The sequence below is a fragment of the Thunnus maccoyii genome, chromosome 6 (genome assembly GCF_910596095.1).
Source record: "Thunnus maccoyii chromosome 6, fThuMac1.1, whole genome shotgun sequence".
NCBI lineage: Eukaryota > Metazoa > Chordata > Actinopteri > Scombriformes > Scombridae > Thunnus > Thunnus maccoyii.
The window spans coordinates 3796722-3816176 of record NC_056538.1 but is presented as its reverse complement, the minus strand read 5'-3'; the positions used below and the strand labels follow the sequence as shown (position 1 = coordinate 3816176).

The 19455-nt window shown below is 38.5% G+C and overlaps 1 protein-coding gene across 1 annotated transcript in view; it reads right to left on the bottom strand.

The window, feature by feature from the left end:
* Positions 1-19021, bottom strand: part of LOC121898454 (alpha-2-macroglobulin-like) — a 48642-nt gene extending 29621 nt beyond the window's left edge. The window contains exons 1-15 of the mRNA XM_042413540.1: positions 18936-19021; positions 18614-18794; positions 18207-18363; positions 17644-17696; positions 16899-16919; positions 15262-15427; positions 15102-15186; positions 14852-14969; positions 13036-13153; positions 12824-12933; positions 12542-12718; positions 6181-6405; positions 4136-4202; positions 3587-3732; positions 1176-1325 (exon numbers count right to left, since the gene is read on the bottom strand). Of these exons, the coding sequence (XP_042269474.1) occupies positions 1176-1325; positions 3587-3732; positions 4136-4202; positions 6181-6405; positions 12542-12718; positions 12824-12933; positions 13036-13153; positions 14852-14969; positions 15102-15186; positions 15262-15427; positions 16899-16919; positions 17644-17696; positions 18207-18363; positions 18614-18794; positions 18936-19021 (1860 nt within the window). The remainder of the gene's footprint in view (positions 1-1175; positions 1326-3586; positions 3733-4135; positions 4203-6180; positions 6406-12541; positions 12719-12823; positions 12934-13035; positions 13154-14851; positions 14970-15101; positions 15187-15261; positions 15428-16898; positions 16920-17643; positions 17697-18206; positions 18364-18613; positions 18795-18935) is intronic.
* Between the last annotated feature and the right edge of the window lie 434 nt (positions 19022-19455).

Here is a 19455-nt window from a genome sequence, read left to right as displayed (position 1 = left end):
CCCAGCCCAAGCCCCTAGGTTCCCCAGCTACCAGTCCAGACCTTGGCCCCAGTCTCCCAGTTTTACCGCCTTGCAAATAAATCCTTTTCCAACCCCACTCGCTGCCTCCTGCCTCGGTGTCTTGCTCGTGGGTTCATTAGCCTAGCCATAACAGGACTGACGCAGCCCATTGACTGTAGGCTAATGATAAAATTAAAATAAATAAATAAAAACAATTATAAAATCTTGTGATTAAATGTTGAGTAATGTAGCAATTATATTTAAAAAATGAATAACAAACAAGAAAAAACAATACAGCTTCTATGCTCCAAAGTCCCGACTGGCAGAAAATAAAAACTAGGTGCAAGCATAAAACACACTTCCAATTGAAATACATTCGTTTGAAAGTCATGCTGACTCACAAAAAAGATGGAAAATTTGAGTCCATGTACACGAACATATAGATTAAATTTCGTGACTATTTCACAAACTGCTGTGAGACTGGGTTGTATATGAAGAAGGATGTAGTGAGGTGTGATGTCACCCATTGGTTTGCACTGGAGTTGGTTTGAAGCCCAGAGTTCCAGCTTATGATTGCCGCCATCTTTTCAGTTTGGAGCCAGGACCTTCCAAAAAAGGAGTGCGTTGTGTTGCCTTTCACGCCCTGGAAAGACGCCGCGCTACCTCAGACCCAAGCTAATGCTATCTTACCGGAAGTGCTGCACACTTGGGCTAACGTTAGCTACTTAAGCTAAATTGTGCTAACAGGGTAGGTATCGTAATCAAGTAACATTAAACTTAGTGAAATACTGACACAATAGTCCGACTCAGTGTGGGTCCCGGAGCTGGGGAAAGCAGCAGGTGAGCCAACTGTCAATCACAGCTGTCAATCAACGCTTACACGGCAGATATCAAAGCTACTATGAGTCAAAATGACCACCAGCACACTTATTAGAGGGCCTGAATTTAGAGATGGAGACTGTACTCCAACTTAGTACTTCCAGAGAGAAGTTCATGCTTTTTGAATAGGAGTCATTTGGAGCATCTAGGGACCATCGGTGGCACTTTATCGTACTTCAGCATTAACTTCAGACTCAAGTTGTGGAAGTTGCTGCTTGTTACAAACCCATTGATGTAACACAGAACACAATAAATAAATAAAATAATCGAATGCATCTGGTGTGGTTGATCTTGACCTTGTCTACATTCAGAGTCTTCCCTGGCTCCTTAATGAGGACGCTCTGGTCGACAGCGCTCACGCCACACAGAGAGTCTGGATGGGCCGTCAACTTCAGGATGCTTTCTTCTCCTGGAACAGCTGAGGACGGAGAAAACTCCAACACCACCTGAAACACAAACACACGTAGCGACTACTGGCAACAATGTAAAAGTCGCTGAGAAGCTGAGGTTGGGCCTTGTTTGCCGTTTGTCTGACACGCTACCAAAAAGATTCGCTGAGATCAAAAAATAAGTTTAATAACTTTTATTAATGAAAAGGATCAACTTATTATAACGTGCACAAAATATACTCAAAATAATCACAGCGATCAGATGTAAAACAGCGGTCAACAAAAAATACGACGACCCACTCACCCTCTGTCTCTTTCTTACCAGCCGGCATGCAGGTGAACAGGTGCTTATATTAACTATTGGATACCACCGCCCATATCAATGTGACCTGATTATCAATCACCGTGATCGTGCAATAATAAACAAACCAAAATAACCCAAAATATAAAACAAAAAATTACTACTTTGCAATTCATTCAAACTTGAAAATTAATCCATTCATGGCTCCTACAGTAGTTATTATAATATGTATATAGAAGACACATTTTCTTATTTTTTTAGATGATGGACTGATTGTTCACCCTCAGATTTCTGTCCAGGAACAGGCCAATTTGTTTGTCTGGAGGCATGATGGATCTCAGTGGTAAATGGAAATTTATCAAACTTATCTTAAAATGTCATTAGATTCAATCTGTAGCTGATTTGGCTGATACAGGGACAACCCATGTAGCTCATGATTTTCTGTTCTCTTTCTTAAGGTACAGTTACATTAGCCTCTCATCTGACAAAAGAAAGATATGAAATGAGGCGTGCAAGGGGAAGTTGTTATCGTCACTTCCCACTCCCTGCTGAGTTTGGTGCCTCCTTGTGGGGAGTGACAAGGTCCAAGCCTAGATGGGAGATATCATCACTGTACATATTTCCATTTATATAATAATCCATTCAACTTGGGTTGAAGCCTGCACTCCAACATATATCCAATGCACCACTTTAATCATGGTGGTGTATTTAAGCCCTCAGTACTCTGCTCACTCTTTAGCTCCATGCATGCTGCCGCACCACTCAGCCAACTCATGGAACAGCTGGGAGTGGGGAGTGACGATACTAACTTCACCTTAGGGGAAGGTAAACTCAGAATCTGCAGGACATGGATGTATTATAAGAGGTGGATAGGGTGCTGCCAATCAGCTTTACAGCCAATTTTTCCCAGTGGTTACTCGCGGTATTGCTGCGAAAAACACCCCTGCGGCCTAAAAATCATTTTCCCTATAGGCCACCATTGTAAATGAGACTTCTATGAAACTGTTGACAAGACACCCTGAACTGCAAACAAGTTCAATTATGGCTCTTTCTGTTGTGAATTTTTGATCCATGCAGGTTTTATATTTATAAAACTTTCCTTGAGCTGAGAAAAGCGATTTAAAAATCTGTGACGTTGCCACAATGTAAAGGGCCGGGTGGGGCCAGTGGGAGAAACACTGCTGTGCATATTCAATAAGCTACACAGCACAGAAGCAAACTCGGAAGCTAGGAACTTTTTTTGCTGTATGCGCCAACCGAGCAAAGGAGGGTGGAGGTGGAGCTTTTGAAATTCTACATGAACAGCAGTTGCAGTATTTGACACCATATTTTTCAGGTGAGCCATGTGGAAACAGGCATGCAGTAAAAGAGTGAGCAGAGCAGTGACAATATAAGTACACCGCCGTAATTAATCAAGTTGGCTGCCTGAACTAACTGAAAGACTTTGCTTCAGTTATTATCACTGGTTCGCTTGGTGCTTCCCTCTGGGGAGTGATGAGGTCATAGCCTGGACACCATACATCAGCGCTGTAGTTATTCTACATTCAAATAATAATTCCACGTGAGTTGGTTGACTTGACTGATGTTTTGGTTCTAATGGGGGTAGTAACTATATATTGAGCTGTGGGATCACATTTGAGAGTGATACTGTGGTTTGCAGCCTGTCCGTGTAATAATGCCCTAAATGGGGTGATGTCACTCTGCTAGAACACTGCAATGATACACTGATCGACCATGCAAATCGGCAGGTGATAGTTGAAAAAGGTGAATGTTGAGTCAGCACAACAGGAAATGTGCCCTTGAATTCGTCAGTTGTTCAGGCTTTAAAAGAAATGGAGATCGGACATCTGCAGGTTGGTGCTTGTGTGACTGCACCTTAACCACTGGGTTTGCACATACTGTTGCTTTTCACAGCTGAATGAAACCACTGTGAAAGTAGAAGCCTAAACATGAGACTACACTGATATATCATTTTACATCTAAATCTACATCATCATCTTCTTCTTTTTGCACTGACCTTGTGACTTAAGCATTTCTCTGTGGAGAAGTTTGCACTGTGGGCTATTATAGTCTCACTGGGGAGGACAGCATAAGCAACAACCTGGACCTCTGGTGCCATCTCTGGAGACACTTTCAACTGAAAGGACACCTCCCCCTCAGTCACTGAAAAAGCAAACAAAATGTCATGGTCAACCATATAAACCAACAAACAAATTCAAAGTACATTTACAATTTTAGGTCTTGGAAACTTTAATTCCCCGGACCAAAAAACATGTGTTTTGATTATTTCTAAGTAGGAAATGTGTGGATCATCCATGTATCGGCTAGTTGAAGTGCTATAGATTTAATCAAAGTTAATTTCCCTCTCTCTCTCTCTCTCTCTCTCTCTCTCTCTCTCTCTCCCCTTGTTTCCTCTGTCTTTCTCCACCTGGTGTATGAAATGAAGCAAAATTCTACTGGATAATATTTTATTATTAAAACATAAAACTGGCTTGAGAGTGTTTCTGCAAATCTGACTTTATGGGTAGATGATTCTCACTTAAGTCATTTTCAAAGCCATCTTTACCTACAAGTTCCTTTTGCACTGTGACCTTCTGAAGTTCTTGCTTGATGATGGTTCCTCTGGATAAGATCTGGTGGAAATTAAGAGAAACATGAACTGTAAACTTTCCAGAGAGAGCTGGATGTGAGGGAACTTTGTAAGAGCAAGGTGAACTGAATCCTAGTTGTACTTCTGTACTGAAACCTGAATGACTTGGATAACAAAATAATACTCTCGCTGTTCTCTCTCCGTTCTCTCTCTAATCTCTATGATTTTGTTTGCACACCCTTTTCAGTGCATTTTTATAATTGCTTCCACCCAAACCTGTGATGTTGAAGGTAAAAATAAAAAATCAATGTACGAACATGTATGATGTAAACTGTATATATGATTCTTAAACACCACGTACCATAGAATTCTTTTGAACATCAACAACAACTGACCCAGACTACAGCACAAGGAACTCAACCTGACTTGGTCTCATCAGTCGATTCCCAAATCTTAACTACAATCATGATGTGTGTCTGCTCCTTTAATTTAAGGTTCTGCTCAACTGTTTGGCAGAACACATTTTGAGTCACTATATCTTATTGAAAAATGTGTTGAACTTCACTTGATTGAGCCATCCTTACCACTTGGTTTCGGTATGCTATGCTAAAAAAAAATCCACTACATGCCTTTAAATAGTGTGACTTTTCAGTTTGCTTCCTTACAGGAAGTTAGCAACAAATAAGTCGCTCCAGACATGAGGATGAGGAATTTTCAAAGTTAAGCATATTTTTTCGACTCAATTGTTTCAGAGGTCTTACTGAACAGAATTATGTAACTTGATACAACAAAATAAGTCTAATAAGGGTCAAATAATTTTCTAAAAACATGCTCTACAAAACGGTTTGTTTGTCATGTTATGGTAAAGGTAGTGAAGCTAAACTAATGCAATTAAAATTGACTATTTGCGATGAAATAAAATAACTCTGATCATTCATTGTTGTTAATATGATACATTTAGTTATTCCATTATATATATGCCAAACTAATTTTATAAGTATGAGTTTTTACTGTCTAAAACATGCTTGACTAAACGGTTCAATTATCATTTAGTGACAAAGGTGGTGATGCTAGGAAAATAAATTTACAGTTTTTATGCAATAAAAAAAACTTGTGAACATTCACTGTTGTTAATATATTTAATGTTATTCCATTATATATTTGATGAAAAATTTATATCAGTATGATTTTTCACTATTTCTGAGATGTTTTCAAAGTACTGTGAGTATGGCAAATATTTGGAATAAATACGTGGAAATAATACTAGTACTGATAATACTACCAATTCCATGGTAACAAATTGACATATGTTGGTATACTAACATATTACTGGCATTATAACAGTTCAAGGTTTGTAATTTTGATTTTTTCTTTCTGTGTTACAAATGACAGATAGACACTAAAACATTTTACAGTGCAAGGCAACGCACTTCTCTGGCCTTTATACCAGAAAATCCTCAAGACTCTGATGCTGATCTGAGTGATGATGATGACCAAATAGAGGATCCTGATTATCAGCCCAAACAAGCAGAAGAGAATGGAGACACTTCTATGTCAAGATGGAAATGTCAGTAATGCAATGTTTTCCTGTGTTTGAAAGCAAACCAACAATACTTCTTATCATACACCAGAAAAAAATGGCTCTAATGCACATTTGTGTTGTTGCACCACCACGCAGATGAGCTAGTCTGATTTTTTTCTTCAAAAAGCTAGCATTTTATTTGACTTTTTCAAATTATTATTATTTATTTAATTAATTATTTATTTATTTATTCATATTTGTAAATGTATTTGATACTTTACCATGAAGTGACGTTTCAACTGTTTGGTAGAGGCCTATATTAAAAAATACTGACGGGTCTGTTAAAAAATTTTTTTTGATTGTTGCTATTATTGTCTCAAGCATGAAAAATGCAAAGAATTTTTTTTCCATTGCTTTTTTCAAGGGTTAACAGTAGTTTGTAGTCTCAGTTGTTGCGATTTATCACCAAGTGTACACACACTTTACACCCAGCACTCACCAAACACATCACATCCACAGAGCCCTGGGTCTCTCCTACTATAGTGTATTGGATGGAGATGGGCTCTTCTCTTTCACAGGGAAGTGGTTTCTCCTTCTTCTTCACCTCTAGAAAGCTGACCGTTTTAGAATGAGGAGAAGACGGCTGGACCAAGGACAGAGTGTGTTCTGCTCTCTCATAGTGTGGACTTTGGTATGTTTGCTCCGGGCGTTGTGTCAGGCTAGCCTGGATTGTAGAGAAGAAGTGCTATTAACCAGCTAACAACACAAATGATAAAATATATTCCATTTATTACTAATTATCATTCTTAAAAGATTATTGTCAGAAGCAGCAAGCTCACAAAGAGTCTTTTAACATTGGCTATCCTGTAGTGATGCCTAAGTTAATGATCCTTTGCTAACTCCCTCCTCTGAACACTGTCCAATTATAGCTTAGCAACAGGCAGGTCTGTCAAGCAAAGTCTCTTCAACATGTTGAAACAGTGTGCATAAGACAGTGGTAACAACTCTTACAAGAACTCTTAATTTATTGATAAGCGCCCACATTATCTTGATTCTACCCATTGACTAATGGGCTTCATAATTGAGTATAGTTTACAGTGAAGCAAAGTTTCCTCACAATTTGCAATGTGTGTTGCAAAAAGATGATGGTTAATGATATTTGACAATTTTTTCAAAGTTTTTAGTTCAGTATTGCTCAAATTTTTGCTTTTTTATTATAAACTCCATCCACTGATTAATCACACTAAATTTCATGTGCTGACTTGGAAATGAGCCGTGATCATGCTCAGTCAATTGTGAGATATACACCTTTTGAGCTTGTAGTGTCCCCTAGAGGCAGAATGACCTTAAATTTTGCAACAAGGTCAGTACTTTATCGCATAAAACATTGTTTTTGTATTATTTGTGTTCAGTGTAAGTAAAACCAAGTGAATATATTTGGTCTCAGTATATTCTGTGATCAGCGTTTTGTGACAAGAGAGCTGGCTTCTCTCTGTATCTGTTACAGGCATCAAAGACTCTGGAAGGACCTCTACAGTCAATGCAAGGTGAGGGTCACATGACTGATAGAGCCAGTGTTTATGAGATCTACTGGTGACTACATTAAGTGGTGACTGTCAGCTGAAGCGTCGGTGGTTGCTCGTAGTTACGACAGCTGTTGAAAACAGGAAGAGAATGTGTAGCTGTCCCTGTGAATGCCGCATTGTCTATTTTTCATTACATTGTAAAAACATACCTATCTGATTCGTCTTTGGTGTAATGAACCTTTTAACACATAGTGCCCAAAGTTGAGGTGTTCAAATGTAATTGAACAGATAAACATGAAGTCAAATAAAATAATCATATCTTATATTTTGCAGAAAACACTTTGCTGATGTCTATGGCTCCAAGACTTCAGCCAGTCATTGACTGCAGACACTTTGTATCTTCCCTGGTGATGCTCTCCCAGAACTTCACTGCAGCCACTTTCAGCTCTTCCTTGTTGTGGGGTCTCTGCCTTTAGTCTGGTCTTCAGCAAGTAAAATGCAGTTCAGTTGGATTGAGATCAGGGGATTGACTCAGCCAGTTGAGGAAATTCTACCTCTTGACCCTGGTTGCTTTGGCTGTATGTTTAGGATTGTCGTCCAATGAGTTTTGATGCATTTGTCCGAATGTGAGCGCACAGAAGTGTCCTGTACACCTCTGCATTCATCCTGTTGCCTCTGTCTGCAGTAAAATCATCAATAAATGCCAGTGTACCAGTTCCATTGGCAGCCATACATGCCCAAGCCATAACAGAAGCACCATGTTTTACAGGTGAGGTGCTATGCCTTTGGTCATAAGCTGTTCCTTTTCCTCGCCACACTTTCTCCTTTCCATCATTTAGATAGAGGTTGATTTTTGTTTCATCAGTCCATAGTGCTTTGTTCCAGAACTCTACTGCTTTCGTTTTGTATGTTTTTGTGAACTGCAACCTGGCCTCTCTGTTTTTGAGGATTACCAGGGGTTTGCATCTTGTGGTTAATCCTCTGAGTTTGTGGTCATGAAGTCTTCTCTTGATTGTTGACAAGGAAACAATTCTGTCTACATCCTAGAGATCAGTGTTGGACAAGTTACTCAGGAAGTGTAATAAGTTACTTTTTACTTATTACTAAGTAATAAGTTACTTTACTTATTACTTGGTATCAAAAGTAATTAGTTACATTACTCGTTATATTACTTTCATTACGAACGAGCGAGCTAGAGAGTGGATGAGGAGAGCACACAGTGGCAAGGAGGAAGCCGGTGAGATCCAATGAGAGGAATAAAACATTATTTTCTGATTGTTTCACTGTGGTTACATATAAACAGGCCCACCCCACACCTCTAAACAACCCTGCAGAGGTGCCCCGCAACGCCTGATAATGGTGCCACAGCCGCTAAATACACATCATACGTGTACTATGGAAGTAAGGTAAAAAGAAAATAGAAAATAGAATTACCATAGTTTAAATTTTTTTTTCCATGTTTTCATATGTGAAAAGACTAGGGTTGTGCAGAGAAACCAGTATTTGTATTTGTACCTGTATTTGTTGAGGCAGCAAAATAATTTGTATTTCTATTCAAATAAAAGAGGTTTCAAAATCCTGCTTTTGTTTTAATTATGCTTTTAATTTCAGAAAATTAAAGTGTTAAAATAAGTGTTCATCTACCTTAGGAAGGAGGCCCCCACAGTGGGTCTCGAACTGGACTGCACTTTGCAATTGGACTACTTCATTACTATAAGTGAGTTATTTAAACAGCATTTGTATAGGAATGACTCTGTCCCAAGCTTTTTGATCCATATAAGCGGTTGGGCATTATAACCGTGATCACTATAAGTGATCTTATGTGTTTTGACTACTGATGTTTGGATAATTGTACTGACTGCTTTAAAAACAAATATTGCAGTAAGATCTCTTCCCTCTTATCATGAATGGTGCAATGCAACAAATCTGCCCAAATAAATTCACAAAAAAATAAGAGGTTGAGAAATATAGGCACACCCTCACGATGACATCTGGAAGGTCAGCTGTCATCCTTGATAGGGTGTCTTTCAAGGCAAGTGTCCTCGACATCAGGACTCCAAGGGTTGGTCATAAAGTCTCATAACAACAGTTTCCCCTTGTAAAATGCTGCTGTAAGCGACTTCATGATGGTGCAGTACTCCTGCAGGAATTGGTAATCCTTGTCATTGAGGCATTTATTTCCCAGTCTGACATACAGGCTATTCAGCTCGTTCATGAGAATTTCGGTGATTCTGGAAATGGCCTCATAAAAGGAATTCCACCTTGTGGATGACAGCACCAGTAGCTTTCTGCAGCTGATTTCCTCCATATGTTCTGATGCAAATGTAGATTGACTTGCCTTGGTCCAAAGAGCTGTGCATTTTCACAGTACTACTCCTATACACAGCCTTGGTGTCTGCACTGGCAGTTAAGTATTTCACCGGTGGAAATTAGGTAAATTGTATGTGATACACACCAGTAATGAGGGGGAAGAGTAAACTGATCAGTCTCAGTGGAGGGAGCTTCTGTGAAATCTGTAAAAGTGACATCCTCGTCACTTTTTTCTTCCAGTTCAGAATGTGACAGGCTTTAAATGCCTTGGCATAATTTGATGCATAGTCTGTCTCAGTGGCTACAATTTTGCCAAGCAGTCCATATGATGAATGAATGAATTCTATCTCTGTGCCAATAACATCAAATGTGTGCCTGCCTCTGATTCCTTAACATGCTATGGTCCAAAGTTAAACTGTTGATCCAGTGAACTGTTACACCCAGAAAGCTTTTGTTGTTAGCTGTCCAGATGTCAGCTGTAGTGGAAACATAGTCTACCTCTCCGCATGTGGCCTTCAAATTAGATGCCATCACCGCATTTTCTCTTGAGGTAGCCAGCAAATGTCTTTCTGTGTGGCAGCTTGAAATCGCTCTTTGTTGGTATTTTCTCTAATGCGTCTAAATGAGGGTGAGTCAACTGTGGAAATAGGTAACATTTCCACTATGATATACCCAGTGACGAGCCTCTTCAGATCTTGTCCACTTAATTTCTCTCCACCAACACGTCCTGCTCTGAAATCCAATTTCTGTTGTTTAGCCAGAGTGCTTGCATCACTGGCAGTAAGTAAGTAAAGTAAAGTTTATTTGTATAGCACCTTTCACAGATATAAAATCACAAAATGCTTCACATTAATGAAAAATATCAACGATAACAGACAGTGCAGGGCTGACAAGTTAAAATCACAGCAACAACGAACAAATGAGGACAGAGACACACAAACAAGTACAAAAGTTCCAAAACACAGACAAGGAAATAAGCCACTATTCAGACAGGCTAACCAAGAGCCTAACTGAATAGGAACATTTTCAGCTGCTTCATAAAGATTTCACAGGACTCTAGGAATCACAGTGATAAGGGAAGAGTATTCCATAATTTGGGTGCAACAGCTTGAAAAGCACGGTCACCTCGGGTTTTATAGGGCTTGAGGGACAGTAATAAAAAGAAAAGAAAGAAAGAAAGAAAGAAGGAAAGAAAGAAAGAAAGAAAGAAAGAAAGAAAGAAAGAAAGAAAGAAAGAAAGAGAAATAGCAGCAAAACTTGTAAAAGAAATTATAGGTCTCAAACTCCATAATCACTTTCCAGAAGGCCTCAGTAAACATGAGAGGTATATCATAAAAAGAAGAGCTTCACATTTTGTGCTCAAGGGTTAGTATTGATGTTGGTTAGTATTGATGTTGTATACCATCAATCACAATAATTACATTTGTTCTTTTGTATTAAGATTACATTGAGCTTCTCTTTGACTAGATGGACTTCTTCATTACATTTGCCGGAGAAGAAGAAACAAGCAAGAACATTTAGGCAAGGTAGTGCTATCAGCAGCTATTTGAAGAACTGAGCTGCAGTAGGTATGGATCATACTGTGGTGTGGAAAAAACTTGCGGTGATCAGCCCCTATTACTGGACTAGAATGGAAACTGACATCCACAATTGGGTAAGTTAGAAGGGTCACCCTAATTTACCTCAGTTTTTTACATGAAGGCCTACTTACCAAAACAAGCAATCTGTCAAATCAAAGCAAGAATTAAATTGATTCTTCTTTTTTTAAAACACAAGTACATCATATGTGGGATATCCCATTTCCTACACTTATTGTTTGACCAAAGGCCTATGACATACATAAATTTGATTTTTTTTTTTTCTTTTTTTTTTGGCTTCAGGTTGCTCAGTGTCCAGATTGCCAAGCAAAGCGAGCCAGTCTAAAGGAAAAGACAATACAGCCCAACAGCGGTAAGGTTATTTGTGCAACTGAATGTCCCTGCAGCTAAATATGCATACCACCTGCTTCCTATGCAGATACTTGATTAACATCCAACCTTTTCAGGTAACTTAACCATTTCAATTGGTTGGGCTCAACCTACTCAAACTCATAACTGAGTGTGGTAATCGATACATTTGTGTAATGGTTGATTATACGCAAAGTAGGTAGAGCTCTACCCTCTGAAGAATAAGTCTGCAGAGGAGGTGACCAATTGTATTCTTGATTTTGTATACAAATTCGATGCGTAGTCATAATGTAAATGCTGACTTCTTTTCTACAAGTGTAATTTAAAGTACATTTCAGACTCTGTGAAACCCTTGGCATCAAAAGAAGCTTCTGTTGTTCTGTTCATGCATCATGTGTCATCTGCAATTAACTGCTTTTTTTTTTTTTTTTTTTTTGATTTTCCTTAAGGGTGTCATTTGTTGTATAGATTGTGAAGCCATCTGGGATAAATTTGATTTTGGCCTATTCTGTATGAATAAAATCGGGTTTAAGCTGTTGCGTTACACCATTGTTATTGTCTTGTTGAGTCAGCTGTATAAAGACAATACTCACATTGCCATATTATGTGGAAAAAGTTGTTGGTCAACTAACTCAACTACTGAAGCTTCATATTAGCTTCAGCTGAACTTGAGAATGCATTTTTACACAGGACCAGGGCTGTTTTATTGTGTCCCCCTTCTCTTATATTGGAACCACATCAGTAAGAGATCACTTACCTGCTGGTATTAACAAGACAAATGATTACAGCGACCAGTAATTCTGCCAAGGTACATATGGGCAGTATTGTATTAAAATAGATTACACAACTTCGAAAGAATTGACAGCTTTTGAAACATTGATGTTACCAAATGTCTCAACTTTGCCCATAAGGAAGGTGTTGATTCACTGGTGGTGTTGCTTCCACTCTGGAGATTAAAAGCACTCCAAATTAAGGGGCATGTTGTGACTGACAGCTTGTTACTCTAGCTTTTGCACCAGTATATTTTACCGTTATCATGTCTGGCTATGCTATTAAAATACCAGAATCGTTGACTTACTGTTAGCTTGATGTCTTTGTCGTAGTTAGTTGTACTTAATGAGAAAGTGGCGATACCATCGCTGTCAGTAGTGAGGTTCTGTAGTAGAGGTCCTGTGCGTCCTGACCAACTTTCACTCTCGAACAAGAAGACCAGTGTGTCAGGAATAGGTGTGTTATTGAAGTAAACTGCTTTAACCTGATGAAAACAAAAAGATATAGCACCGAGAATGCACATGGCTTCAGTTACACTGTGTATAAAATCATAACATCTCTAACATCATAAGTAACATCTCTCACTTACTTTTCCCTCCACATTTGATCCTTTCTCATAAATCTTGGGTGTGTCAATAAAGGACAGCTTTCCAACAACATAAGAAATCTCCATTGTTTTCCCTTGTGAGTGTGAAGTACCTGTAAGAAAAGCCTCCATGTTTAAACCATGTGTATGTCATATTGTTAAAACATTTTATAAAAACAATAGTTTAGTTATTTTGGAAAATAATTAAAACTTGCCTGTCCCCTGCTCTTCCACCATGGCTTTGAGATACAGTTTATCCAGCAGTGGCTGTTTGCCAAGTTTAGTAAAAGTGGACATCTCAATCATAAATGTGGCACAGCCATTCTTTCCTGTCTAGATAGAACAAAAATAAATATATGATATTACAAAACGAGCAGAATTGTAGCTGTCATCGTTCCACATCGAAGGAGACTAAGAGTCTATATAATATGCTAGCCACTGTGTGAGGCTGCTCTTAAGCACAGCAATGCTCTGAGCAAAATCATTTCACCAAACCACTGAAGCATCTGTAAACTTCAGAATGTGTCTGTGCAACTGGAGACAGTTAATGTGAACCTATTACTATTAAATAATGCAACCCAAACTAAAGATACATGTGTTGATTTCAAAATGAAGCCCAAAACTCCAATTCAGATTGTAATCAAGGAACAGGTCATTGAAGAGGTTCAGTGCTCCAAATATTTGGGTACTATATAGATCAGTTGAAATGTAGTGGTAACATGACAATCTGCAAAAGGGAGCAGCGACAACCACAAGGTTAACCGGTTTAGGGTTTGTGGAAAGTGAATGTCATTGTTCTACAATTCCATGAAAGAGGCAATTATCTTTACTTGGTTTGGTATTTAACAGAATTTAAAATATCAACATCATGGGGATAACCAGTCAGGGGATCAACAAAGTTTTAGGATTCATCCTCTGGGATCTATGAATGTCTGGTACTGGTAAAAGGATTTGTTAGGACTAGGGGATTTAATTACCATGAAGACTTCCAGCTGTACCAGTTATTAACAAGCCACAACATAAACTGAATGCCCCGGTTGCCAACAACACAGAATGCAGGTTTACCTCACACCCATTTAACCACTTAGTAGGGACTCATGAACCAGACATAATACCTCTTGGTAGTAACATTTAGGAAGCACACCTCGCTCAAAGGCGGTGTTGGGCGTAACGCGTTACAAAGTAACATAAAAAAATAATCAAAGGTATGCATGCAAATTTGCGCAACAATCACCTGTCCTCTCATGACGTGACTTTGGCTAGAGTGCCGACACACACACACACACACGCACGGGAGAAAAGACAAAAATGGCAGAGCTGTCTGAACTTTTGAGAGGTGGAGGTAACGTAATGTAACGAGTGGTGTCATTAATTACCTTTCACAGGGAGTAATTAAGTAAAGTAATGTATTACTTTTTTTTAAAAGCACTTGCCTCTGCTCTGACTCATCTGGAACAACCCTTGTGCGATGGTGCATTTTCATAACCTCCGCTATTCCTCCCACAGCTGCACACCTACAGCTGTACCAGCAGGTAACAGGCCACAATATACACTAAATGCCTACAGTTGGTGATCCAAGATGGGGTTTAGCAGGTTGGTCCAATTACTCAGGATCGAGTGGAGCAGCGGTAAGGCCTGCATCTTTTCTTCTTGTTGGCAACCACAGGCATTCAGTTTGTCCTGTTGTCTGTTAGTAGCTGGTACAGCCTTACCAGTAATTCAGTTATATTTATGGTATTGTGTCACTGTTATGTACCCATTTTAGGTTTCACAATTCTGTTCAGAAACAATCAGTTGATTCTTGATTCAATAAATAGAAAAAGGGGCACTATTTACATCATTAAGAATAAAATACTTTTGTAAATCTGTGAATCCATCAATCATTGCAGCTCTTATGTGAACCATTTTTTCCTCCCAACCCTACTTTTGTACCAGGTTGTAGTTCATGTTAAATATGTGTTGTATATTTATATCATGTGTTACGTGTATTTTTCTTATATTTTGTGTCTTATGTAGCTAAAGCAACTGTACCTGCTTTGTCTCCCTGTAGCACGGGGGCTGTTCAATAATGGTGGTCCATCGATGAAGCACCAGAGGTCGGCACAGCTCAAATTTAACACTGCCTGGCACAGGCTGTCCATAAGTATATCTGATTAGATGGGAAGTTTAATAAAATCACTACATTGTTACAAAGGGCTCACCAACTCACCAATACAGATTTAGTTTTATATCATAATATGTCATGAGGCAAGTGTATCTGTGAGAAAGTCCCACCACTTACATTGCACAGACTTCAGCTTTGATTTCCCCCTCTCCAATGCTTATTTCATCTGATGCATGAACTGTTACATCAAATTTTGGCAAAACTGGGGACAAAATATGGTTGTTATTATTTTTCATTCATTACAAACTGTTGAATGAAAAAAAGGAATGTAACTCACCATATTTCTCCACCTTGAATTGGTGATTTATTTTTTGTCCATCAATCCACACAACGACATTGTAAATTCCCTCACGTGCCTCTGAGTTCAAGGAGTAAGACAGCTGCAATATTTTACCATTGGACGTGGTGTTAAGCCATTGTCCAATCCGGTTGCTTCTAGCATCCTGTTAAATAAATCAATAGGAAGAACATGTATTTACTGAAGGTTGGGGCTGGGCAACAGTGGTAACTTTGCTAATGTTAAGTATCTCATTGACTCAAACATCCCCCAACATCACTGTTAAAGGATAGTTTCAGTTTTTTTTCAAATCTGAATACAATACTGATGTGCCATTATATACGTGGAGATGGGTCTTATTTGGTTTAACAATTCCTACTCTCTATACTGAAGCTAATCTAGCTAATAGCTAAAAAGTTATTCTTTTGGAACGTGACTAAACTGTAAGAAATGAGGGTCAAAATCCAGAGTCCTCATTCTGTGCAAATATACATTCCAAAGTTCAAGGTGTTCCAAGGTGTTTTGTACACCCATAACACAGAGATAGCATACTGTGTAACATGTAGAGAAGAACTTATGATTATTGCTTTGCACTTTTCATTAATTGCCTATTTTTTATAACCTAACCTTTGGAAAGGAGAAGGGGAACAACAGGTTATGGAGAGTCCCTTGGGAGCATCTTTTGTGTCAGTAGCTCAGCTTTATCTCTGGGGGACACCCCCAACTCTGGGAGTGATGTCAAAATTAGGAAATGTGTGTCGAGTAACAGGTGGATGTGACTCCTCTTATTGAGACCTGCTGATTGACGTAACAGTGAAGCAGAGGACAGAGACTGAGATAGCCATGTAACCAACCTATTGATATTGGTATTTGACATGTTTTTTTTCTTCCCAAAAACAAATAATTTTTAAAATATTTGTGTGAAACAAATATTTGTGCTTTGCCAAATAATGTATTTGTATTTGGGCACACCCCTAGTGCTTCACTCTCTTACATGTGAGTAAAAAGCTGGTTCTGGCAACAAATCTACAAGCAACTACTAGAATGTATCCGTCCACCACGGCTCAGCAAGGAACGTTCTGGAGAAACAAAAAGAGGGAATTTCATTCTTAACAGTCTGTAACTTTGGAATCGACTCAATTCAGCTAACTGAGGTTGCAGAAGCATTATATTACCGTCAGCTGAACTTTGTAATCATATATTTACACAGAACGAAGGCTGTGGATTTTGACCCTCATTTCTTACGGTGTAGTTGCGTTCAGAGAGATTAGCTTCAGGTCAGTATGGAGAGTAGTAATTGTTACAGCAAAGACGTATTTCTACATACATAATGGTCAGTATTATATTAACACAGCCTTGAAAAAAAACAGAAACTATTCTGAAATATTTATTGTTATCTAAATATTAATTTGGCTCAAAGTGCTCCATACTTTCAGAATCTACTTATAAACCCTGAATGTGAAAACAATATATACTTTTAACACTTTTATCTGTCAAATTATTCAATTCATGACAGCATTTGAACTACCCTCAAATGATCCTTTACATTGTACAAAGATTTCACAACAAAAAAACAGCCTAAAATGGTCCCAGTTTGCATTGGATTGTGGATATTTTCATGTTAACTGCAGTCTTACCTCAATTTCAATAACATTGTACTGTAAAAAGAGAGCACAAAGAGATTTGTTAAAGGGTGGATTGTTATTACAGCTACCCAAATAACTAAATAACCCTGAGGACAGCTCCCCCAAATAAAATCAAACATCAAAGTGCATTTCATTGACATCAGACACAACAAAAAGGTTACTGTGCAAAGTGAAGGTTCATATGATGTCCTCATGACTCAGTTCATCAGTCTGTTACAAGGATGTGCCACAATCCAGTTGCAGATTACAGTTTACTATGTTTCCTCTCCTTTCTCTTATCATTAAAAAACTTCCTGTGTTTTACTTGTATCTCACACTTTTAACTCTTTTTATGTTAATGCAGTTCAATTTTGTTTTGTAAATAACAAATACAAGGATGTTTCGCAGGTTCAAATTTGATTCTCTGCTGCTAAATCTTGCAACATTTGAAACAAGTGTCCTATTTGGAGACCTTCAGCTCATTACATGCAAGTTTACCTAAGAGGGCCCTGGTTGTACTATTGAATCAGAGACTCAACAGCAGCTCTAACACTGAGCTATTTACACAGACTGATTAAACACATATCCCAGGTAAAAGAGCACTACCATCTTTTCACTTTGGTAGGTAACTTCTGTTCAGTTCCACTGCACTAGCTGAAGTGATTAATGGTTTTCACTGGGATACAAATTAAAACTTGCATCATTATCATTCAGTAGTACCTGAACTGTTTTTAATGAGGTTGTGACAGACACTCACCAGCTGATTGGCAGGTCTAAACATGGTGTCCAGGGTAATGACTCTGAAATGTACTGAGAGAAATGCAAAGAGATTACACAAAGCCTTCACAACTCATCTTCAGTGTTTAACTCCATAACAGGCTGCTGAAATGTATTTCTTTTATCCAGGCAGACATGATATAATTGTCAAAGTTTCAAATGTGACAAAATTAGAGTGAGACAAAAGTTACTAATAGCTTTTCATTATTCATGCTGCTCTGTCTTGCATATATTATCTTGGAACTATATTTATCAAAATCAATGTGATCAACATCTAGGATCTCAGTTTAGTGAAGTACTGTAGTTGTCTTATCTGTTTAACAGCAGTTCAACTCTTACTTTTTCTTTTGTTATTCCAGTTAAGTTTCAAAGGGGGCCTGAAGCCAATACCTGCATGCACTAGGCTAAAGGCTGGGAGACTATATACACACACCATGGATATTGTACTTCTGCCAGGAAAGACAACATACGCTATCAAGAATATAGAAGCTTTGTTTGATAAAGACTTGTATGATACATCCCACATTATCTGTTCAAAGTTACCTGTTTGTCCAGGGAGGTAGATTGGTTTATCTGTTTGGACGAATGTCATTGGTTGATAGACTTTGATCATGACTTTCCTGACTTCTTTTGAGTAAAATGTGTCACCTTGTACCTCCACCTCCAATATCTGCACCTCATTTTTCTGCACTAAAGGAGCCTGTGACAGAAATATAGAGACCAGCTTAATTAATCATTAACTCACAAAAATAATAAATCAAAGGCCTCATTATATTCATTTTTGCTTAATCTGAATATTTTTTGTAAATCAGGAGTAAAACATTTTAATTTAATTTGAGGCTAAATATCAATGGTAAAAATACTGGTCAAACATTTAAGTTTCAAATATTAAAAACATTCTTTCGTGAAATAAATGATCAAATGAATCAAAGCCTGTCTTGGGAGGTGACCTGAAACTGAACGCAGGTGTGAAACTCTGTGCCAGATGTCTTCTCAAGGAGGATTGTGTTCTTGTTTTTGGACATCAGAGTGACGGTCATGACCAGAATCTCATTGGGCTGCACGAGACTCGCACAGAATTTGGTCTCAGCTCCAGCTTCGACAACTGCAGGAATGGTTACCATGTACTGCCTACAGCCACAGAAACATACACACATACAGTAGATACCTTACTGAAACTCCAACCCAAAAGATTATGCTGTAACAAGTTACTACAAATGTACACAATAGACTACATGATTTTAAATGTTCAGACTGTACAAGTAAACTTACGGTCCTGCGACCACTTGACCCACAAACAACCAGCTCAGGCAGACAAACAGTGTCCATGTCCACATCTGAATCCCAGGAAGACCCATGACTGACTGGGGTGAGCCCAAGAGTCAACATTTGTTAAACCTGCTCTGCTACACAACCCCACCCCTTTTCACCCATTACACACACACACACACACACACACACACACACACTTTGGCTTCCTTGGTGGGAAGCATGTAAACACTACCCCTTTTTAGGGACACCACATTGTGAATGGTTTAGACAGATAGTTAAAAAATTACAAATTAATTATAATTACGGTTATATATCATGAAATATACTGGTTTGGGGACAAGTATTATTTAGTTAAAGTAAAGAACATCATGCTCAAGCAAAAAACAAAGTTCGTAGCACAAAGAAGGGTTCACACACCCAAATAAGTTAGATTGTTCAGGGGCTGCATCCCTCAAAGGCTGCATTTGAAGAACAAATGCATCACAGCAGCACAACAAGCATGTCCCATTTCGAAGGCTCC